This window comes from Phocoena phocoena, chromosome 13 (assembly GCF_963924675.1).
Source record: "Phocoena phocoena chromosome 13, mPhoPho1.1, whole genome shotgun sequence".
NCBI classification, from domain to species: domain Eukaryota; kingdom Metazoa; phylum Chordata; class Mammalia; order Artiodactyla; family Phocoenidae; genus Phocoena; species Phocoena phocoena.
In genome coordinates, this window is record NC_089231.1 from 68,070,238 (window position 1) to 68,092,804 (window position 22,567).

The following is a 22,567-nucleotide window of genomic DNA, read 5'->3' on the forward strand; positions in this document are numbered from 1 at the left end:
AAGTGTTCCATTCCTGTGGCTCTGGTCTGGAATCTATCCCCACTCTGCCCCACTCAGGTCCATGGGCCTCATTTGTGTCCTGTAGCTGCTGAGTCCATATATTTGTGAAAGTTCTGGGTCTAGCCTCTGAGGCAAGAAATGGAGCAGTAGGTGATACCAGTGGTCATGGGCACAGCCTCTGGAGCAGACAGGCATGGGTTCAGAGCGCAGCTCTGTGCTTGCTCTTACTGGATGACCTTGGGCAAGTTATCTACCTCCCTGAGCCTTTGTTTCCTCCTTCGGGGATAAAAAAAAGTCCCTATCTTCCCGGGTTTTTATAAGGATTAAATGCCATAATGCTTGTACGCCATTTTCCAAAGTGCCTGGCACATAGTAAGTGCTAGGTAAACATTAGCAGATAATCGTGACTGCTGTCATTAGGTAGAGTCTGATAGTGAACAGGTGTGTTGGGGTGTCCCTGGAGAGCATCAGGCGACAGTGCTCTGTCTTCCCCCAACAGGCTGGCGGAGAAGTACCGAGAGTGCCTGTCCAACAAGGAGAAGATCCTTAAGGAGATTGAAGTAAAGAAGGAGTACCTGAGTAGCCTCCAGCCTCGTCTCAACAGCATCATGCAGGTGAGGGTCTCCCCACACCGTGCCACCTCCTCGGCTTTTGCTTTGCCTTCACCACTCAGTGGCACATTGCTGACCTGAGGCCACCAGCAGCCACATCACCCTGTGGGTTTTGTCGGGTCTGTTACCCTAATCAGTGTTAGAGCACAGTGCAAGGATGGTCCCGTCTGCATGCCCACAGCAGGTGTGATAAGGTTGTGTCCTGTGTGGAGGAATTGCTAGCAGGATTGGCTCTGGAACGTATACGCACACGTACCTTGGCGTTTTGTTTTCACCCAGCGCCTATTCCGGGTAAAACGCTTTCACAAACTGTAAGTTTAGTTTACACCTTGCATGATCTCCACCAGCCCACAGTCCCCAGGTATCTAAGCATGCTTCCACAAATGTCTATTAGATCCCCCTGACTGCACCACAGGGGCCAGCTGCTCAGCAGATCTACTTGCTCTGAAAAGAACTTTACTCATATTTGAAAACCATTAGGTACCTTAGGAGGAAAAGTCCCCACTTTACCTGTAAAATGTAATTTCTTTCTATACGGGTGACCTGATTTTTGTTTGCTTTGTGAAGCCAAATTTGATCTAAATCTTCATAGTTTTATAAAGCAGGGTAAATGGCTAATATGGAGGAACTTTGTAAAAGGACCCTAGTGAAATTGAAAATTCACTTTTGTAGGATTTGGCAAGGTCTACATTTCTTCTCTTCAACTCTAGGCATAGAATTAGAGTTAACAAATATGCTCAGTAACACTTCATATGGGACAAAGATCAGAAACTAAAAATTTTGTTTGTACTTAAATTTTTCCTGTTAACTGGAAACACTGAATGCTCCTAAATAGGGTACAGGTTAAATAAATAGGGTACAGGTTAAATAAATTCTTGTGTGGTTCAGTCTTACACCTATAATGGAAGTATGGAGCATCCTGTTACTGACAGAATAACTGGACAGAAAGATCTATTAAATTACGAAATCAAAAACTGCAAGTTGTAGAACATGTATAATCCCATTTGTATACCGTCATTTACAAAGTATTCAAATGGCTGTATATATGTGTAAGTCATGTATGTGCTTAGAAAAGTATGTTTTCACACCAAACCATTAACAGTTACCTTTGGTGGTTGGGAACTGGGAATTTTTGCCTTATAAACTCGAATACAGCTTTAAAAAGAAATGTACATATACTACTTAAAAAAAATAATTTTATATAAAGAAAAGCATACAACTCGTAAGCATACTCACAGTTCAGTGGATATTCCCTTTGCACACATTTGTGAACACATCTGTGTAATCACCCAAATCAAGAACATTAGCAATTTTCCAGAAGATACTTTATTCCCCTCCCAGTCACTGTCCCCCCATCCCATAACCTTTAATCTTGACTTCTAACATCACAGGTTAGCTTGGCCTGTTTTTGTTGGTTTGTTTGTTTTGTTTTTTTGACTGCTACGGGTCTTCGTTGCTGCGCGTGGGCTTTCTCTAGTTGCAGCGAGCAGGGGCTACTCTGTTGTGGTGTGCGGGCTTCTCGTTGTGGTGGCTTGTTGCGGAGCACGGGCTCTAGGCACACGGGCTTCAGTAGTTGTGGCATGCGGGCTCAGTAGTTGTGGCTCACGGGCTCTAGAGTGCAGGCTCAGTAGTTGTGGCCTATGGGCTTAGTTTCTCCGCGGCATGTGGGATCTTCCCAGACCAGCACTCGAACCCATGTCCCCTGCATTGGCAGGCGGATTCTTAACCACTGTGCCACCAGGGAAGTCCTGGCCTGTATTTTAACTTACATAGATGGAATGATATAATACATATTCTTTTGTGTCTGGCTTCTTTTTTTTTTTTTTTTTTGCGGTACGTGGGTCTCTCACTGTTGTGGCCACTCCCGTTGCGGAGCACAGGCTCCGGACGCACAGGCTCAGCAGCCATGGCTCATGGGCCCAGCCGCTCTGCGGCATGTGGGATCTTCCCGGACCAGGGCATGAACCCGTGTCCCCTGCATCGGCAGGCTGACTCTCACTGTACCACCAGGGAAGCCCTGTGTCTGGCTTCTTTGATTCAACAGTTTGTGAGATTTATCTAGGTTGTTTTGAGTACCAGGAGTTCATTTATTCTCATTGATGTTTAGTGTTTGATTTGGGGTGTTTCCAGTTTGGGGCTGTTGCGAATAATGCCACTAGGAGCCTTCTTACACGTGTCCTTTGGTGTACATGTGTACACATTTCTTTTGAATATATACCCAGGAATGAAATTGTTGGATCATAGTATGCTATGCGTATATTTAGCTTTGGTATTCAGTGAAACAATTTTCTAAAGTGATTGTACTGATTTTTGAAATTCCCACCATCACCATCTGAAAGTGCTAATTTTCCACATCCTTGTCAACTCTTGATGTTGTCATTTTTCTTGATTATAGCCATTCTGGAGGGTATCTTTTATGGTTTAAATTTCCATTTCCCTGGGCACCAGTGACATTGAGCACAGCACATTTTATATACTAACTGGCTTTTGGAGTACCTCATTTGTGAAGGGCCTGTTAAAGTCTTTTGCTCATTTTTCTGTTGGGTTGCCCAGAATTCTTTATATTTTCTGGAGATGAGTCTTCTGCAGATATCTTTCCTTTTCACTTTCATAATAGGATCCTTTAATGAGCAGATGTTCTTAATTTTAATACGATCCAGTTATCAGTCTTTTCCTTTCTCTGTCCCAAGGTCATGGAAATATTCTCGTATTTTCTTATAGAGCCCTATTGTTTAACCTTCCACATTGAAATCTATAGTCTTCCTGGAAGTGAATTTTGTATATAGTGTGAGGTGAAGGTCAGATTCTTTCCCCACATAGGTATTCAGCTGATTCATTTATTGAAAAGACCATTCTTTCCCCCACTGTTCTGCAGTGCCATTTTTGTCATAAATCAGATATCTGTATATGTTTGGGTTTGTGTGTGCGTGATCTAGTTGTCTCTGCACCAATATCACACTGACTTATTACTCTAGCTGTATCAGAAGTCTTGATGCTCAATAATGTAAGTCCTCCAATTTAATTTTTCAGGATTATCTCTGTTATTCTTGGCCTTTTTTATTTACATATAAGTTTTAGAATCAGCTAGTCTATTTTCATCTGCTGGGATTTAGATTGGATTGCATTGACTCCATAGATACTTTGGGGAGAATTGACATCTGGGTGGTATTAAGCCTTGGAGGCCATTAACATGGCATATATCTCCATTCATTTAGATCTTTCATTTCTCAGGTGTTTGTGTAGAGGTTGACACACTTTTGACATTTAGGTATTTGATGTTTTCTTGATGCTAGGCGAAATGGTATCTTTTTTTAAAGTTCATTTTCTTACTGTTTATTGCTGCTATCACTTTCATAAATAAAAAACTGTACATTAAGTAACTAAGAAGCCACATGTTCCTGTGTGTGCCTGTAGAAGAAAAACAAAATCCCTCCTTCCTTGCTCGCAGGCTTCCCTACCGGTGCAGGAGTATCTGTTTATGCCCTTCGACCAAGCTCACAAGCAGTATGAGACAGCCCGACACCTACCACCTCCCCTCTATGTCCTCTTTGTCCAGGCCACTGCATATGGGCAAGCCTGTGGTGAGTATGGGGGCTGGGCAGGGAGGGGCTGTGGGAGCAGCAGCTGTGGCCAGTTGAGTCATTTGGAAGCACCTCCTGCTGAGGAAAGCTCCCTGGCCCTACTCAGAAGCCCTCAGGTGACCTCTGCACTGCCCGGCATGGCTGTTTTGACCAGCTGGCCTGAGGCTGGACTAACCTGATGGGCATTTCAGAATGGATGGCTCTGAATCTTTGATGAGCCTGACTGGTCGGCTGTTGTGTTCAGTGCCCAGGCAGCCTATCTGGCCTCCCAAGCACTCACCCCATCAAGGCACACTTGGCAGGTGGATCAGTGCCTCCTGCTCTCTTCACAGAGAGGTTTTGGTGAACAGAGGTCCCAGCCAGCTGTCTCAGGCTTTCACCAAGCCCTGGAACAGGCTGCATGTCATAACAGTGAATTACGGAAGGAGAGGAGGTGTCCTCATTAAGCTTGAAGGCAGCCCAAGACTCCACTAGGATTTTGAGAAGCTTTTAGAGATCCTACCTTTTGCCCTACTGCAAGCTTTCACCCAGCACCTAAAGTTTTCTTCCCTACGCCCACCCCACTGCATCAGACAGACACACATTGCGCCAGTGCATGCCTCTCCTCCCAGCCATGGGCATCAACACATTACTGTCTCTCTTCTTGTGTCTTCCTGGTCCTTTTGATCCTCTCCCTCCCCTTTCTTCTCCCTCATGTTTTCATCATCAGCTCATATGAAATCCTCCCAGCCCCCTAGACAGGGTGAGTAATTTTCTTTTCTTTTGTGTTTAAAACCCAGCCTGTTTCCATTCCCATTTTACTGTAGAATTCCAGGAATAAACTAGTCAAAAGAACAGTCTAGCATTTGCCAGTGTTAATGGGGGCAGCCAGCTTGTTTGGGATGAGGTGTGATGGTTCATGAGGGTTGTCAGAGATAAGCAGTGGTCAGCCACTGAGGAATATCCCAAGGGCCCACCACTTGGGGGAAGTTTGTCATCCCTCTTTGTGCACTTGAACAAACCCTTTCAGGCTCCTGTGACTATCTGTGTCTCTGTATACCCTTTTGAATGGAGAAGGAAGGGTGATGGCCTATCTGATCTGTCAGCACTAGACCCACGGAGTTGCACAGAGGCAGGCCCAGGCATTGCTCATTGAGGTGTCAGGCCTGGTGCAGGGAGCAGGCCACTTAGCTTTGTGTTTGGGATACCAAGCTCAAGTTGAATAGACTTGGTCTTGAATCCTAGCTTATTTACCTCTTGGCTGTTGTATCTAACTTCCTTGAGCCTTAATTTTCTCATCTGTAAATGGCTAGAGTAATAGTATTTCTCCTATAGGATTGCTGTGAGGATTGAAAATTAATTTTTAAAAGTAATTTTATAATTAAAATTCAGTCCTCCTAACCCAACTGGGCAGCCACCATTTGTCAAGTCCCTGTTTCATAGGTGCAGAAACTGAGGCTCAGAGCAGTGACATAACTTTCCAGGTTGTAAGTTTGGGAGTTGGTTGAGCAGAGACTCAGGCCAGGACTGGACTGCAGGTTCCAGGTTCCTACCCACTGTCCTGCTGCCTCCCAGTTAAATGTTGTGGTATCAGGCAGGTGCCAGGTGCTAGGTGTAGTGCAGAACAGAGAATAAGAACTGAGGGGAGAGCTGTCGTTTCCAGAATGTGGACAGTTACAGGTTCTGGATGAGAACCTTTAAGACAGTTGGTAGAATTGTGCCGTGTGGCTTTAGGCCATCGATTTGGATTTCTGTGCCTTGGTGTAAGCCTGAAAAGAGAGGCATTCACCCCTAGTCTCAGGTGATGCTTGGCCAGGAATCTGCATTTTGGGTTCCTTGTTTTCAGTAAATGATGAGAAAAAGACTTAGGTTTCCCACCTTGCTCCTCTTCATCTGGAGAAAGGACTTTTGCCCTCCAGCCCCGGTCAGTAAGAAGCTGTGACAGAAGCAGAGGAAGTGCAGCCCCAGGGCGGGCCTGGTCGTGTAGCTTAGCTCCATCTCTCAGCAACTTTCACAGAAAGCTGTTTCTTGCTCCTAGATAAGACGTTGTCTGTGGCGATTGAAGGCAGCGTGGATGAGGCCAAGGCTCTGTTCAAGCCTCCCGAGGACTCCCAAGGTAAGTGGTGGTCAGGATCCTCCCCCACGTCTACTGTAGCTGGTTCCAGGAATGCCAGGTCACCACCCAGGGCCAGTGCTGGTCCTTTGGTAATTAGCCGTACTGGTTCTGTGTGGCAGGGAGCTTAGCCTTAATGTCTTAGTGCTCGGGGTAGACAGGGAAAAGCACTGCCTTTGGATTTCAGCCTGCCTCTCACCAGCTCACTGATCCTAGGGAAGTTCTTTAACGTTTCGGAGCCTCAGTTTACTCTTCTGTCAAAACAAGATAGTAATACCTCATGTAGAATTATTATGTGGATTAAATGAGGTCATGCATGCAGAACCCTTAGCATCATCCTCAGCACACAGTAACCCCTCAAATTATATGAGCTTCTGTTATTGTTGTTTATACTACTGTTATTACTGCCACCGCCACCACCAATGGGGGAGCTTGTAGTCCATAGGATGACATTAAAAATCACTGAAAAAAAACAGGGTGAAAAAAAAAAAAAAAAAAAACAGGGTGATGGGATTATAAGTCATTTTTCTTTTCCTTGCATCACTCTGTTTTCTATACTGAATAAGAAGCAGCAAATATTTATTCTAAAGAAACCCATTTACAAAAGCCTGGGCCCTATTATGCGCCCTGGGTTGAGGTGCTCTCAGGAGAATTGGGAGCCCTCACCTCGAGCTGCCTTCTCTCTGTCGCTGCAGATGATGAGAGTGACTCGGATGCTGAGGAGGAGCAGACCACGGTGAGAGTGTGGGGAGTGCCGAGCGGCTGCCCTAGGGGCCCACTAGTTGGCGGGTGCCATCCTCCCTAGAAGCAGAAGAAAGAGGTTTGAAAGAAAGGGAGCTGGGATCCTAGCAGCTGGAGAGCTGAAGCATGGGTCCCAGTGGTGAGGCCCTGGCCAGCAGGGAGAGGGGGACGGGGGAGATTCCTGTGAGCAGTGCTTACCAGCTCGACCCTTTCCTTTGTCCAGAAACGCCGGCGACCCACACTGGGAGTTCAGCTGGACGACAAGCGCAAGGAGATGCTGAAGAGGCACCCGCTGTCCGTCATGCTGGACCTGAGGTGCAAAGGTCTGGCTCCCCTTGGTCTGGGGGATCTCGTAGCGCCTAGGAGTGCAGCCAGCTGCCGCTCTGCGGGGTCCATCAAGCTGATGCCTCCTTGCCCAGGAAAAGATTCTGGTTTCATATTTCTGTTTTCCTTTGTTGTTCTTCATGGAGTTTGATTTTTTTTCCCCCTCCTAAGCCATAACTTTGAAAACAGCAAAAACATCAGACACATTAGGGATGCTTGATGGAACGACACCTCTTTCTGAACTTGACAGGTTAGATACACAGAACAAGTTGCCAAGAGTATGCAGGCTTTGAGTAATATGACCAACCTGCTTAATTTAATAAATATAAGTAGAACTTCGTATTTTGCAGAGACAGTGGGTTTTGAAACTGGCTTCATATGGGTAAAGGAGCACATGGTAAAGCATCCCAGCAGGATAAGAGTTAGCAGTCAGATGTAAGTTTCCTTCTCACCCCAGACTTCCAGACCCTGGTCCTGGTCATTAGCTTCAAGGGCAACCATTGTGACAGTTTCCTATGTATTTTCAAGAAATAAACTATGCATTTAGAAGCTTTTACACAAGTTTATACTTATCCCCTTCACCTTTTATTTTTTACATAAATGGAAACACTCTACACACTTGTCTTCTCTTTGCCTTTTTATAAAAAAATTTTTGAGATAATTTTAGACTCAGAAGAGTGTCGATGATACAAAGATTTCTCACCTGCCCTTCACCCCAATATCAACATCTTTCTTAACCACAGTAATCAAAATCAGTGTCAATTTCATTGGTACAACACTACTAACTACCAAACTTATTCACATTCCCCTGGTTTTTCTACCAGCGTCCTTTTTCTCTTCCAGGATCCAATCCAGGATCTCACATTGCATTTAGTCATCATGCTTCTTAGTCTCCTCCAGTCTTTGCTTGTCTTTCATGACCTTGACACTTTGGAAGATGAGGTTTATGTATTATGTAGAAAGGCTCTCAATTTGGGCTTGTCTGTTGTTTTCTCCTGATTAGACTGAGGTTGTGGGTTTTGGGGAAGGAATACCACAGATGGCAGTGTTCACCGTCACATCTTATCAGGGGTCGGAGGTATCAATTCGTCTTGTTAATAGTGATGTTAACCCAGATCACTTGGTGATCCCTTGATCGCTTCCTTTCCATGTTGTGTTAGTTAGGAGCAGAGTCTCTAAGTCCAATCCACACTCGAGGGAAATGAAGCTCCACCTCTTGGAGGGAGTAGTAGCAAAGAATTTGTAGAGACTTTTTTTACCCAATGTTAAGTTGCCATCAAGTTGTTTTTATAGTGAAAGATCTTAAAAGTCTTGTTGACTTTCCTTTCTATAATACTGTTGACGCTCTTCTAGTATTTAACTCATAAATGATGTCTTCTTTTCCTCCTCCCCTCCAGATGACAGTGTACTGCACCTGACTTTCTACTACCTCATGAACCTCAACATCATGACGGTAAAAGCCAAAGTGACAACTGCCACAGAACTGATCACCCCCATCAGTGCAGGGTATTGGACAGGTGCTGCGGGGGGTGGGGCGTGGGAGGGAGGTGTGGTGGGAGCCTTGGTGCTGGGCTCCTCGCGGATCCTCCCTCATCTGGCTCTTAGTGGAGTTCACGGCCACACTGGCTTCTGTTGTCACGTCCACACAGCCCCGAAGTCCTGGTACATCACAGGTATTTGGAAAGCACTCACTGACTTGAATTGGTGAAGTCCTCTCACTACACAGCAGATGCTAGAAGTGACTACAGCCTGTTGTAAATTGAGTGGGCATGGCACCACCTTTTACACCAGTGGAAAGGGTGTGAATGTGAAAGTGAGATTTGGCAGACCTTACCAGGTTGACAAATTTAGGCCTCTCTTTTTCGTGTCTCTTTCTGTCCCAAGGTGCTGGGATTTCACTTTGCAGCTCAGCTCAATCCCAGGTTGTCCTTACCTGGGCAGTGGGAGGAAGACTGGCGGGTCCCTGTGGGGGTTTTGAGGAGGGTGAGCAGAGGCACGTAGTGGCAGCCACAGGTGGAGCATCCCCAGAAAGGCCCTGACCGTGGCTGCTTGTTCCACAGCCAGTGTGGGAGGAAGGGAGGAGGACCGAGAGGGCCTGGGGGTGAAATAGGCTCACCTGGCCTGGCACGCCTCCCGACCCTGCCCCACCTGCTTCCAGTGAGTCCTCACGTCAGGTGTAGAAAGATCAGTGAGGGAGACTGGTGGGATGGGACTCTTCCCAGGCCTGCCTGATGGTGGCGTTTCCCCTGGGTTTTTGACCCTGCACTTAGAGTCCACACCCCCTTCAGGCTGCATCCTTGGTCCCTGTGCTTGAGAGTGTTGCTGGACCACCCCGAGCACTCTGGATGGAGTTGACCTTGTTCCCACCTCACCCCAGCAGAGGGAGCCCAGGGCTGGCTTCTTCAGAGAACCCAGTTGCAGCGCTGGTCCAGTGAGCAGCTTGAGGGCCCCATGATGGCCCTGGCCACAGTGGAGCTCTTTGTCGCGATCGTTCCGCCTGCTCACTTCTCAGATGTCCTATCTGCTAAGTCACGGGGCTGCAGGCTGGCCCCAGTGTGCACTAAAGCCCACTCCCCTGCGGGGCGCTGCACATACAGTGATAGGGGCAGGACTGCAGACTGGCTACGAGCTCTGCAAGTGCCGGGTCTCCCCTCACAGCTGTGTGTGCACCTTTAGCCAGATTACCTGGCCTCTGAGTCTGTTTCCTCACTCCGGTCATTAATTAGATCCCCTCCCAGGGTGCCTGTGTGAGTCAGGTAAAATGCTTAGCATAGGTGAAATGCTTGGTAAATGACAGCTGTTTGTCATCATCAGATTTAATTCTCACAGTAGCTCTACAAGGTGAAGAAACTGAGGCTCTGCAGAGTTAAGAGGCTGCCCCATGGTCACAGGTAGTGCATGGAGAGTGATGATTCAAAGCCAGCTGGGCCTGTGTACCATGGTACTACACTACTGTCATTGCCCTGGTCCCCAAAGAGGGAGGAAACCCAAAAGGAAACACCACCCTGAAGCCAGGATTAGCTCTTTAAGGGCCTTCAGGTGTTGTCTAGCTCATCCCCCTATTTTACAGATGGAGAAACTGAGTTCAGGGGCATATGTCCAATTATGGAAGTGCTGGGCCTAGACTTCAGACTCACAGCCTAGAGGCCTTTGCTCAAGGCTGCTTTCGCCCCATGGAGACACCATGGTGTGTGGTTTTATTTATTTATCAACTAAAACAGGGATACTTTTTAAAAATTTCAATTTAATCACAGTATGACTAATTCCTTAATATCAATTATCTAGTCAGAGTTCAGATTTCCCTATAAGTATTCTTTGTTAGTTTTGTTCTTACAGTTTGGGTTTTGAATCTGGATCTTTTTAAGATCCATGTGTTGCAGTTGGATAAAGCTTCTTTCAGGTGTCTTTCCATCTGAATGTCCTGCCATCTTTTATTTGTTGAGGAAAGTAGGTTGTTTGCTCTGTAGGTTTCCCCCAGGCTGCATTTTGATGATTGCATCCCTGCGGTACAATTGAACGTGTTACTCCCTCCCCCTGTATTTCCTGTAAATTGTAGGTAGAGTTAGAGACCTGATCAGATTCCATTTTTAGCGGGGGAGGTGGGTGTGCAGCACTGTGTCAGAGATGTTGCATGATTTTATCAGGAGGCACAGGCTGTCTCTATTTTTGAGATGTTAGCAACATTGACGACTGATGCCAGGATCTCTTAATTCATTAGGAAATTCATGTTTTTATTATAAACATTTTATTCAGAATTATATGAACCTTGCTGAATTTTCCTCAAGAAATTGTTTTCCAGAATGATCTCCATTAGGCCACTTTAATTCATTAATCAATTTTTCATTAAGGCATTGAATTATTTTAAATTATTTTCCATTTCCACTTTACGAAGATTTTAAAAATCTCTTCTTTTAAAACTTTATAACAAAGACTTGAGTAACTGAATAGTGTTTTGAATAGTCATTTTTATGAGTATATAGCCTTCTCTTTAATGGCCATTATTTTTACCAAATTCAGTTGTCCTGAGCCATTTTCCATATTGCAGCCAATTTTGCAGCCATATTGCAGCCAATTTCCATATTGCAGATGGAAATTTTGTCGAGAAGATTTGATTCTTCCATCAGGTTTCATCAATTTAAAATCCTAATCTTGTGCATTTTTAGCTGTTCTGTTTCATTTTGGCTGATTCTGTATATTACTAACAGTCACTAAACATTGGCTAAAAGACTGACAATTATTCATTTTCTAGCCGGTTCTCTGTGTGAAGCAGCGAAGGGGACAGAGACCCTTGGGGGTCGTGGTGGTACAGGGAGACACTGTCAGGAGAGAGAGCAGGGCAGAGCCAGAAGCTGCCACCCTCCCGGTGCTAAGTTCCTGGAGGCCTGCTGGCTCAGAGCAGCAGTTTCCGCCTGAGTCACTCCTGACGCTGTCCCTGGAAGGCAAAGGGGAACTCCCTTTGGTGAAGGGAAAGAATGGGCCTCGTTGACCTTTGTGATCAAATTACTCCATTCTCTCCCCATCTCTTCCCTGATTGTCATGTTTAATTACATGTTTAACCATTTTGAGTAGGTGGCTGTGGCATCACCGTGTCTCTCTGCTTACAGCACTAGGTCACCTTGTCTCCAGTCTATGTGATATATCTTTTTCTGGGAATTTTAAAGGGGACCTGTTTCTATGATTGCATGAGATTTGGTAAAAAGTGAGATAAGCACAATATCAAAGCTTCACACTGGGTCTCTCTGGGGTAAAAGGGATCTGTTTTGCTCCTATGAAAATTCTGATTATTCCTATTGTGTCACAGGGCTTTGCTCCCCTGAGGAAAAGGCTCTGGTCACCATGTAACTCTTGAAGGGATAGGTTTCTTAAAAAATTGATGGTTAAGAGTATTACTGTCTTTGATGGAATAGAGTAAATCCTGGCTCCAGCACTTAATATCAGTGTGATCTTGGACAAGCCATATCTTTTAAAGCCTTGATCTTCTCCTCTGTAGAATGGAAATGATGATACTCCCTACCTCATAAGGTTATGAGTATCTGATGACCTCAGGCATATAAAGGGTCTGGCTTTGATCATCAGTGAGAGGGGGCGTTACCACCACCAAATGCCCACGTCTGCGTGGAAGCAATGGGTTGGCCGGCGTTCTCACTGCAGTCTTTTTCCTCTTCCAGTGACTTGCTGTCTCCTGACTCAGTACTGAGCTGTTTGTATCCTGGGGATCATGGAAAGAAAACTCCAAATCCAGCCAATCAGTATCAGTTTGATAAAGTTGGGTGAGTCAGCAGCATTTCCTCCTCTCCCAGCCTCTCTGCTTCTGAGTTTCTCCTGTGGCTCAAACCCAAAGCTGGAGACCTGTTAGGGCCAGAGGCCTCCCAGGGGACAGGGGAGGCGGCTGGGCAGGAGGGAGTGCTCTGTCCAGAGAAGGGAACACATGCCTTTTCCTGCTTATGAGGCCATGGAGGGTGGGAAAGGGTGGAAGGATCAAAACTCTGGGAACGTGATAATAGATGTATTTAACATTTTAATTCTCTGAGGATTAAAATTTTTTAAATATTTTATAAATTGGTGGACTGATGAAGAGATCAAGTATACTGCCTTTTTATTGATATTTGCTAATGAGTTGAAGGCTGCCAAGGGAAAAAGAGAAAAGTGACTAGGAGAGATGAAATTCACAGTAGGGAACTGATGAAGTTAAGACGCTTTGCTGGCAGCCTGGCCGTGGGTGCAGCTGAGCCTGTGGGACCGTTCTGTTTTGGGGGGATGAGAAGGTGGGAGGAGGGATATATCCGGGGACCACTGCAGAAATGACTTATAGAATCATTTCATTCTGTGTTCTTTTCTGCAGCATCCTGACTTTGAGGGACTACGTACTTGACTTAGGGCATCCCTATTTGTGGGTGCAGAAGCTGGGTGGCCTCCATTTCCCCAAAGAGCAGCCCCAGGTGTGTCTACTGATCGGTCCCCTCGGCTGAGGACCTCTATTCCTCTTCTCCCATACAGACTCCAGAAGGGCTTTGGGACTTTGAACTAGCAGAATGCTATCCCTCTGGGCTATGATCTATCTTCCCTCCACTCAGGATACTAAAATGTCCAAGGCCTACAAGTGTTTAGGTACCTTTTGCCTTTGCCATGAGCCTGTTAGCCCTCTAGGTCAAAGTAACTTGGATCCTTGCCCTGCGTGCAGTGCAGCTCCAGGCGCTGCTACCCCTTGGTCTTATGTACGAAGGTGCCAGAAATGAACCCTAGGGGACCTCTTAAGATCTCAGCACCTTGTATCGTTCCTGTTGGGACTCAGCCTCTGGCCTGTCACAGTAGGGAACCCCTGCTGTCCCCAGAAGGCATCTCAGGACGTGAGTAGTCCAGGTTGCCACAGGCAGGCAGGTCCTAGGAGAGAGGGGTGCCTGGAGGAAGGGATGGGGAACTACTAACATGTGTGCCACTCGCTGTCCTCCACAGCACACTGTGATCACTGACCACTCTCTGAGCGCCAGCCACATGGAGACCACCATGAAACTGCTGAAGACCAGGGTGCAGTCCCGCTTGGCCCTCCACAAGCAGTTTGCCTCCCTGGGTAAGCTGGTGCTAGTTAGGGCTGTGGCCTGAGAGCCACTCAGACAACACAGGGACAAAGACAAACCTGCCCTCAGATTTCTTGAATCCTGATGACAAATCAAAACGGGCTGGCTTTCTGGCTCTTGTTGAGCGGAGGTGTTAGCTGGGCCACTGGGGAGAGCTGTAGGCTGCCAAGCAGAGGTCTGAGCTCTCCTCAGGGCCACCAGGGCTGTCTCAGCCCAAAGCCTTTTGGGGGCCCAGGTTAGCAGATTGGTCAGGAGCATCATGCTAGGTCAGTGCACGTCAAGACTTTTTTTTTTTTTTTTTTTTTTTATTTTTTTTTAGTGCACGTCAGACTTTGATGTGCGTTTTATTTATTTTTAAAAAATATATTTTTAATTATTTATTTATTTTGGTCTGTGTTGAGTCTTCATTGCTACTTGCAGGCTTTCTCTAGTTGTGGCAAGCGGAAGCTACTCTTCGTTGGGGTGCACGGACTTCTCATTGCAGTGGCTTCTCTTGCTGCAGGGCACGGGCTCTAGCCACGCAGGCTTCAGTAGTTGTGGCTCACAGGCTTCAGTAGTTGTGGCTCGTGGACTCTAGAGCACAGGCTCAATAGTTGTGGCACACGGGCTTCGTTCCTCTGCGGCATGTGGGATCTTCCTAGACTAGGGTTCGAACCCGTGTCCTCTGCATTGGCAGGCAGATTCTTTTTTTTATATATATAAATTTATTTTATTTTATTTATTTGTTATTTTTTGCTGCATTGGGTCTTTGTTGTCACGCGTGGGCTTTCTCTAGTTGCAGCAAGCAGGGGCTACTCTTTTGTTGCGGTGTGCAGGCTTCTCATTGCGGTACCTTCTCTTGTGGAGCACGGGCTCTAGGCATGTGGGCTTCAGTAGTAGTGGCACGCGGGCTCAGTAGTTGTGGCTCGTGGGCTCTAGATCACAGGCTCAGTAGTTGTGGTGCACAGGCTTAGTTGCTCCGCGGCATGTGAGATCTTCCCAGACCAGGGCTCGAACCCGTGTCCCCTGCACTGGTAGGCGGATTCTCAACCACTGCACCACCAGGGAAGCCCCAGCAGGCAGATTCTTAAACACCATGCCACCAGGGAAGTCCTGATGTGCGTTTTAATAGGAGCCTAATTCATTCCAGGCAGCCAGAATAGTGCTGGGAGAAGAGCCATGAGCACAAGACAGAGCCCTGCTTTTGTGGAGCTTACACTCAGCTTACTTGAATACAGCTGTCCAGGGATCCACGCCTCATCCCTCCCCTGACACCTGAGCTGACATCCTCCAGGGTGGGGCTGAGCCCCTGTGTTTTCCATAAGGTCCCAGGTTATTCTGATGAGCCCTTGACCAAGATGGTGGCCATGTGGGGCTTTTCATTTGTTCATTCTGTAAATACTTGTAAGAGCCTACCATGTACAAGGGACTTGTAAGGAGTGAGGGTTAAGATCTTTCTGATCTAAAAGAGCCACTGTCAGGAAAGGCTTTGAGTTCCCAGGACCCGTCTGGAGGCCTCACGTGGACCCTATTTTCTTCAGGGCAGCACTACTTGCTCCCCATCAGCATTGCTTAGTTTGTTTTGTCCCAGGGTTGGGTGATTGTCATCCTGGACAGCGTTTACCATGTTGGCACGTTTGCTTATTGAAACGCCAGCAGGAATTCACCCTGGAGCAGTCCTCCTGCTCTTTTCCCTTAGAGGAACCAACACAGAACACTTCAGTCCTTTCTCCATCAAGGTCAGCTCTGAGAACAGCCCTCTTGGCTATTTGGTCTAATTAACAGTCACTGCTGCAGAGATACCGTACATCTCTGTTTCTGGCTGCAGGGGTTTTTTTGTTTGGCAGGCCATCATTTGCATTAAGGATAAAGTGCTGTGAATGCTGGTGCTGGGTCCGGCCTCAAGCACAAGCACTGGGTAAAGGTCAGGTTGGTGTGCCTTCGTTTCTGGCACGTGTTGACCTGGACACCTGAGTACCGAGTGTACCTGGACAGCTGGCAGGGCCATCTGAGCCCTACAGAAGATGCTAGTTACCCAGCTGTGACAGCTGATTTCTACCTGTGACACCACCTGTCCTGCTCTCTTTTAGAACACGGCATTGTGCCAGTTACCAGTGACTGCCAGTACCTCTTCCCTGCAAAGGTTGTCTCTCGCCTGGTGAAGTGGGTGACGATTGCCCATGAGGATTATACGGTAGGTAGAGGGGTGACAGGCCACTGTTGCTGTCCTGGGGACTGCAGACCCACGTCACCTTTCAGCTCCTGCTCCTCCACCAGAAGAGCAGGGGATTTGACTAGAGGAGCCAGCAGTTCACCCCTTGTCCTTGGTGACTTCTAGGAGCTGCATTTTACCAAAGACATCGTGGAGGCGGGACTGGCCGGGGACACCAATCTCTACTATATGGCACTCGTGGAAAGGGGCACAGGTAATTGCTCTGCTGATCACAGTTGCTCTAGGCAAGGGGAGCCACTGAGAATAAAACACTCCTGGGAGTTGCCCAAAGGAAGCGAAAGATCCTGGAATCCTGCAGTGGGGACTTAGCAAACAGTCATAGTTGTGAGAGGCAGCATTCAGCCAGGACTTGTTCTGCAACAGTCATGTCCGTGGTTTATCAGCTAATCCTTAGGACAGTCCTGGGGCTGGTGATATTCCTGCTTTGTAGATGAAGAAAGTAGGGCTTAGTCACAAACCCAGTCTGACCTCTGAGCCTAAGCTCTTTGTTTCATTGCATTTTAGAATCAGATGCTTGCTCGTCCCCCTCTTCAGGGAAGGGCTGTCACTCTCAGGATGTGAAGTGCAGGACCCTCCTCCCTCTCTACAGTCCCTGCACTCACTTGGGAGGCATCGAGAGCTGTGATTCCTCACAGCTGTCCTGGCATCTGATCGGCCAGGGTTTCCTGCTGGAGCCACCCTGATGCTGCCTGTGGTGCTGTCATCCGGCCCCAGCCTTGGCAGGTCTGGCACAGCCTGCAGGATCCCACCCCAGGGGCTCAGTGCTGAGGCCACCGGGCGGAGGAGGTTGTCTGTAGTTCCAAGACAGTACGAGACATGTCAGGAAAGCTTGCACTCTTTGATGTTCAAGTGTGTCTATTTCTTCCCTTCTCCCTTTCTTTTCTTTGCATGTTTTTAGAAATATTCTGAGGAAATTAAATAATTTCAGATACAGTTGAGGCTCCTTGATCCCACTTCATTCTCACCCTGACGATAGGTGACTGCTATTTGGAATTTTGCATTTGCTTTCCATCCTCTCCCCTTTTAAAAAATACTTTAACCTCATCCCTAAACAACAGAGTGCTATTTTGAAAGGGCACAAAATATGCATCCAGTAAATTTACAAAGCCCCAAGGGTGGGAGGTCATTGGAGGACATCATTTCTGCTTCCTGGTTGAGCGGAAGAAAGCTTGGAAAGATGATAAGTATTCTAGATTCGTACATGGAATGAATGTGATCATTTACATTTTCATTAGATGCATTATAGAATTTGAAAAATTAAGAGTGAAATTTAAATGAATAAGTGGACAACAGTTACGTGGTATGGGTTAAAAACAAAAAATTAGTGAACAGAGATAAACCCCGAAATATGTGCAAACTGTTACGGCAGAAACAACAGGAAAGTGTCACTTTTTTAATAAATGTTGTTGTGACTGTCAGGGAAGAATTGTTTTAACCTACACTCTCTTGTTCTCTTATTTATTTGAATTACTGGTGGGTCAGAGAGTTCCTTTTTTCCTCCATAAATAATGAAAAGGAGTGGCTAAATGCCTAGCCCATTGATGGAGAGGATAAATGTCATCCTATTGAAAAAGGCAAAGGCTATCACCAGAGAAAAAATGCAGATATTTCATATAATGATTATGAACACAGCTTTGGCATCAGGTAGTTCTGATTAAACTCAGCATTGCTGCTTTGCAACTGCTTGATGATCTTAAGGAAGTTTCTGTCAGAGCCTCAGTTTTTTTATATGTAAAATGGGATGATAATAATGGTACCTACCTCAGAATCGTTATTAGGATGAAATAAAATGTGTGCAAAGGGGTTAGCACAGTGCTTGGAAAACAGTAGGTAGTCATTAAATGTTAGCTATGAAAAAGCTGCACATAACAAAATAGATAAAGAACAGAATAGAAAAAATATATTTGACTAATGTAACAGCTAATACCCAATATTGTTGAAAAGGAAAAACAGGAAACCTTCACATGGGAAAATCCTTAACTTGCTGGCAAATAAATGCCAATGAAAACAAACTTCTGTCAAAGGAGTAAATAGAACTCTTGGGCAAACTCATTGTGGACCAGACTCTGGGGAGTCCACACAGCTCTGTGTCCTTGGAGGGACCAGAGTCACAGGACCTCACTTTCTGCAACCTGGCAGTTCCACTTGGGAGATTCTAGAACAAAAGTAAAAGTCAGTACCAGAATGTGCTTTGAGCACTTGGATTAATGTGAGACACAGAGCTAGCCTCAGGGGTCCAGCGGGGAGTGTGCCTCGGCTAACAAGCCAGGTCTCAGAACTGAGCTTTCCTCCTTTCCCATCCCTTCCCAGCTAAGCTCCAGGCTGCCGTGGTGCTGAACCCCGGCTACTCCTCCATCCCACCCATTTTCCAGCTCTGTCTGAACTGGAAAGGGGAGAAAACCAACAACAACGACGACAATATTCGGGTAAGGACCTGCTGGGGGTGGTGGGAGGAGCAGGGAGAGCCTTCTTGGGGAGGTGGGCAGTGGCAGAACCTGCTGCAGCTGAGGGCTTGGGCACTGGCACGATTCCCGGGGCAGAGGGGCCTGCCGGGATTTGTAGAGTTTGCTGGAGGGTGCATGACATAGTAGCAGAAAGAGCTCAGACCCATCCCAACCCCTTATCTAGCTTGGGGTCCACAGGTTCACCCTATTTATGAAATAGGGGTAATATAAATACCTGCTGTGAAAGGTGGTTGTTTGGGCTTCTGTGGAAATGAGAATAAACTCAGATGCACAGAAAGTGCTGGAATGAGATGATGTCCGAGATCATTGCACCTGTTAATTATTGTTATACCTGTGGATTTGATTCAATAGTCATGGAGCACGTTTTTAACCCTAACACCTGATTTGGATCTCATCTTGAGATTCATCTTCTACACATCTTCGTCTCTGTCTGTGGATGTGCAAGGCAGGGAAAGTTCTGAGTCAGGATCAGGAAGACCCCATTGTCTTGAGGAGAGGGAGCCTCAGGACAAGTCGGTCCGGCTTGATCTGCAGAGGCCGAGCTCCTGCGGAGGCCCGGGTGCAGTTCTTGTGAAACCATCAGACCCAGCTGGCCTGAAAGTGGTGCTAAGTTTCTGGTTTTCCCACCCATAGGCCATGGAGAGTGAGGTCAATGTGTGCTACAAGGAGCTGTGTGGCCACTGGCCCGGCCACCAGCTCTTGACGAACCAGCTGCAGCGCCTGTGCGTGCTGCTGGATGTCTACCTGGAGACGGAGAGCCACGACGACAGTGTGGAGGGGCCCAAGGAATTTCCCCAGGAGAAAATGTGTCTGCGGCTTCTCAGGTGAGGTGAGGGGAGGGGCGGGGGTGCTGGGTCCAGGGACCTCCAGCCCTGCCTCTCACAGGGACCTGGGGCAGAGGTGAGCCTGGCATGGAAGGCACGCACGTTTCCCGGTGCACTAGTCTCCATTCACTGTGGAAATTAAAATCCTGCTGCCAGATTTCCTGGGGAGAGCTTGCTCCCTTATTCCTAAAACTTTCCCTGTGGCCCCCATCCTACCAGCCTGGTCCAGTTCTTCATCATGCACACCCCCCAGAGGTGGGTCACACGCTAAGTGAGCAAGAGGATTTGACTGAACTTTCCTTTCTCTACTTTCTGTGGCAAACAGTAGGTTTGCTTTTCATGGTCCAAATGAACTTTTTAAACTCTATGCATCCCACCAGTCCCCAGAGTCTGCTGTACTTCCTAAGGTACTCAAACATCTCGGGGGATCGCAGCTATAGGCAGTCAGGCGTCACAGAAGGAACCAGCTTTGAAGTAACACAAACACAAGTGCAGATCTCTGCTTTCCTGCTCACCAGCTATGTGACTTTGGAAGAGTCACTTCGGCTCAGCTCTGAACCTTTCCCAAAGGTGTTACCTTCTAACTCATGATGAAGTAGAGAGAGTTCATGTAAAGCTTCCAGAATGGATCCTGGCACAGGCGGAGGCTCAGAAAATGCCAGCAGGTCCTGACAGCTTGGTATTTAGCATGTCTACATGCACAGCACTGCTAGCTGCTTTTCCTTTCTCCTTGATGTTGGGTCCTTTCTTTCCCTTTCATCCCTTAACTAGCGTTCTTAGAGCCAGTTTCAGAACTCTATAGAGTCCACACTGCTCAGGCATCCCTTCCCTTTTGGGCAAGGGGTTGGGGAGGAATGGTGTCTGCGAAGGGCTAGCATCTGTATCTAATCAGGACATCCCTTTGTTCTCTGTCAGTCTAAAAGGTGCCTTACCTGCCCCTTACCTTCTTCTCACACAGCCAGCTTCAGCTCCTGGAAGCTGCCCCAGCATCCTCCCACCTCCGTCTGGCACCTGCACCTGGCCTGGTTTGTCATGCTAGCTGATAGTAACCAGCTGCAGCCCCGGAGTGGCTGCTGACAGGCAGAGCTGGCGGCTAGATGTTGGTGCCTTCTAGGACTTGCTTTCCTTGGTGTGTCTGCGTGAGAACTCAGCCCTTACCCCCGCTCCCAGCCTGCTGTAGCACATTTCCAGGGTGGGAGTTCTCACACAGCCAGTGTTTATATTCTGTTATCTAATGGTTCCCGAAGGACCCATTTTCTGAAGTGGTTGGTATGTCTCCCAGGCTGAGCTCCTCTGGCAGGACATTCTGGGAAGGTGCTCCTTTGGCTACTCAGATCCAGTTAATTCCATGACTGATGAGATGTGGGATGTGAGGTTCTTGGCCTGGAATTCAGCTGACCACTGGGATCAGGCCAAGGGGCTGGGCTGCAAAGGGCTGGCCTGGGCTGCAGGAAACGCAAGGTCTGGCTCTGCCCGTGGCTGGGTACCTTCAGGCTATGGGGTCTCCATCAGCTGTATGCCTAGACTTACCTGGATGACTGCACCCTTCTGATGTTGGGGAGGTACATGACATCATGGCTAGGAGCAGAGGCTTTGGGGGACTTCCCCTGGTGGTCCCGTGGTTAAGAGTCCGTGCTTCCAACACAGGGGGCTCGGGTTCGATCCCTGGTCAGGGAACTAAGATCCCACATGCAGTGCGGCACAGTCGAAAAAAAAAGAGCAAAGCCTTTGGGGCCAGAAAGGCCTAGGTTCAAATTGCAGCTCCAGCCTATGTGATTGGGGTCTGTACTTAACCCCTCTGAGATTCAGATTCCTCATCCCTAAAATGGCATCCACTTCAGGTGTTGTTGGGAGGATGAAATTAAACCAGGCAGAGCATGTAAAGTGTCAAGCACAGTGCAGGCAGAGTAAGCCCTCCCTTAAGTAAGTGATTGCACACCCCTACACACACACACACACCACACACTGCCTCTCACCCTCTCAGACCAAGATCCAAGGTGTCACCTCCTGGTTACCATTGAATGTCAGTCATAGGCAGATAAACGAGAGGCCCTTTAGCTGGATGCCATTCACTGTGGAGTTGTATGGAAAAGAACCCTGTGTGAGGTTTTGCTTGGGGGGCTCAGGATTGGAGCTGAAGCACCTAAGCTTCTCAGGGTCCAGGCTTTGGCTGTGATTGTCAGCCTGCCTGTGGCCAGCAGGCTTTGGCATCAGACCTGGTTTTGAATTTGTGCTGTGCTGCTTTCTGACTATATAATGTTGGGCAGACAGTTTACGTCCCTAAGCCTGTTTCTTCATCTTTAAAATCTATAAAATGATAGAAATAGCGTCTAAGAAGTAGTGAGTATAAAGCACGTGGCTCTTGGCAGGAACTTTGTACAGATTCTTTTCACACCCAGACTCCTACCTGCATGGGAATCTCCCTGCAAAGGAGGATTTTATGGTTTTTCTTTAATCACAGAAATAAAACATGTTTGTTGTTAAATATAACAAACAACAGTGAGCAGTTTGGTAAAAACACTAAAAAGTGAGGGTGCCCAGGCCCTGTCCCCCAAAGTGCACATCGTCAGTGAGGGCCCTTCCAGGTTTGTGTTCATGCCTTTGCAGGCACATAAAGACATTTTTTCAGAAGTGCATCACACCTTTCATATTGTTCTGCAGTCTGCTTTTCTTACAACATTCCTTTTTTTTTTTTTCCTTAACAGCTAATAGTAGTCCCTATTAGTGTGGATGAATTGTAATTTATTTTATCAGCCCAAAGGGTATGGTATTAACACTATTCTCCCTTCTCCTGTTTCTCTAGGGGCCCCAGCAGGATGAAGCCATTTAAATATAACCATCCTCAAGGGTTCTTCAGCCATCGCTGACCTCCCACTCAGCCTGTTGTTGCCCCCCAGACCCAACTGCTGCGCCTCTGCTTTCTGCTCTGGCGCACATGTGGCTCTTTTTTTTTTTACATCTTTATTGGAGTATAATTGCTTTACAATGGTGTGTTAGGTTCTGCTTTATAATAAAGTGAATCAGTTATAAATATACATATGTTCCCATATCTCTTCCCTCTTGCGTCTCCCTCCCTCCCACCCTCCCTATCCCACCCCTCCAGGCGGTCACAAAGCACCGAGCCGATCTCCCTGTGCTATTA

At 47.2% G+C, this 22,567-nt stretch overlaps 1 protein-coding gene across 1 annotated transcript in view; it reads left to right on the forward strand.

The window, feature by feature from the left end:
- The window catches only part of THOC5 (THO complex subunit 5), a 29,510-nt gene extending 7,218 nt beyond the window's left edge, over positions 1-22,292 (forward strand). Inside the window, exons 6-19 of the mRNA XM_065889863.1 lie at positions 500-614; positions 4,060-4,192; positions 6,210-6,287; positions 6,980-7,020; positions 7,249-7,348; positions 8,747-8,855; positions 12,518-12,619; positions 13,192-13,288; positions 13,803-13,917; positions 15,994-16,097; positions 16,242-16,329; positions 18,447-18,562; positions 19,235-19,425; positions 22,229-22,292. Of these exons, the coding sequence (XP_065745935.1) occupies positions 500-614; positions 4,060-4,192; positions 6,210-6,287; positions 6,980-7,020; positions 7,249-7,348; positions 8,747-8,855; positions 12,518-12,619; positions 13,192-13,288; positions 13,803-13,917; positions 15,994-16,097; positions 16,242-16,329; positions 18,447-18,562; positions 19,235-19,425; positions 22,229-22,292 (1,453 nt within the window). The remainder of the gene's footprint in view (positions 1-499; positions 615-4,059; positions 4,193-6,209; positions 6,288-6,979; positions 7,021-7,248; positions 7,349-8,746; positions 8,856-12,517; positions 12,620-13,191; positions 13,289-13,802; positions 13,918-15,993; positions 16,098-16,241; positions 16,330-18,446; positions 18,563-19,234; positions 19,426-22,228) is intronic.
- The last annotated feature ends 275 nt before the right edge of the window (positions 22,293-22,567 follow it).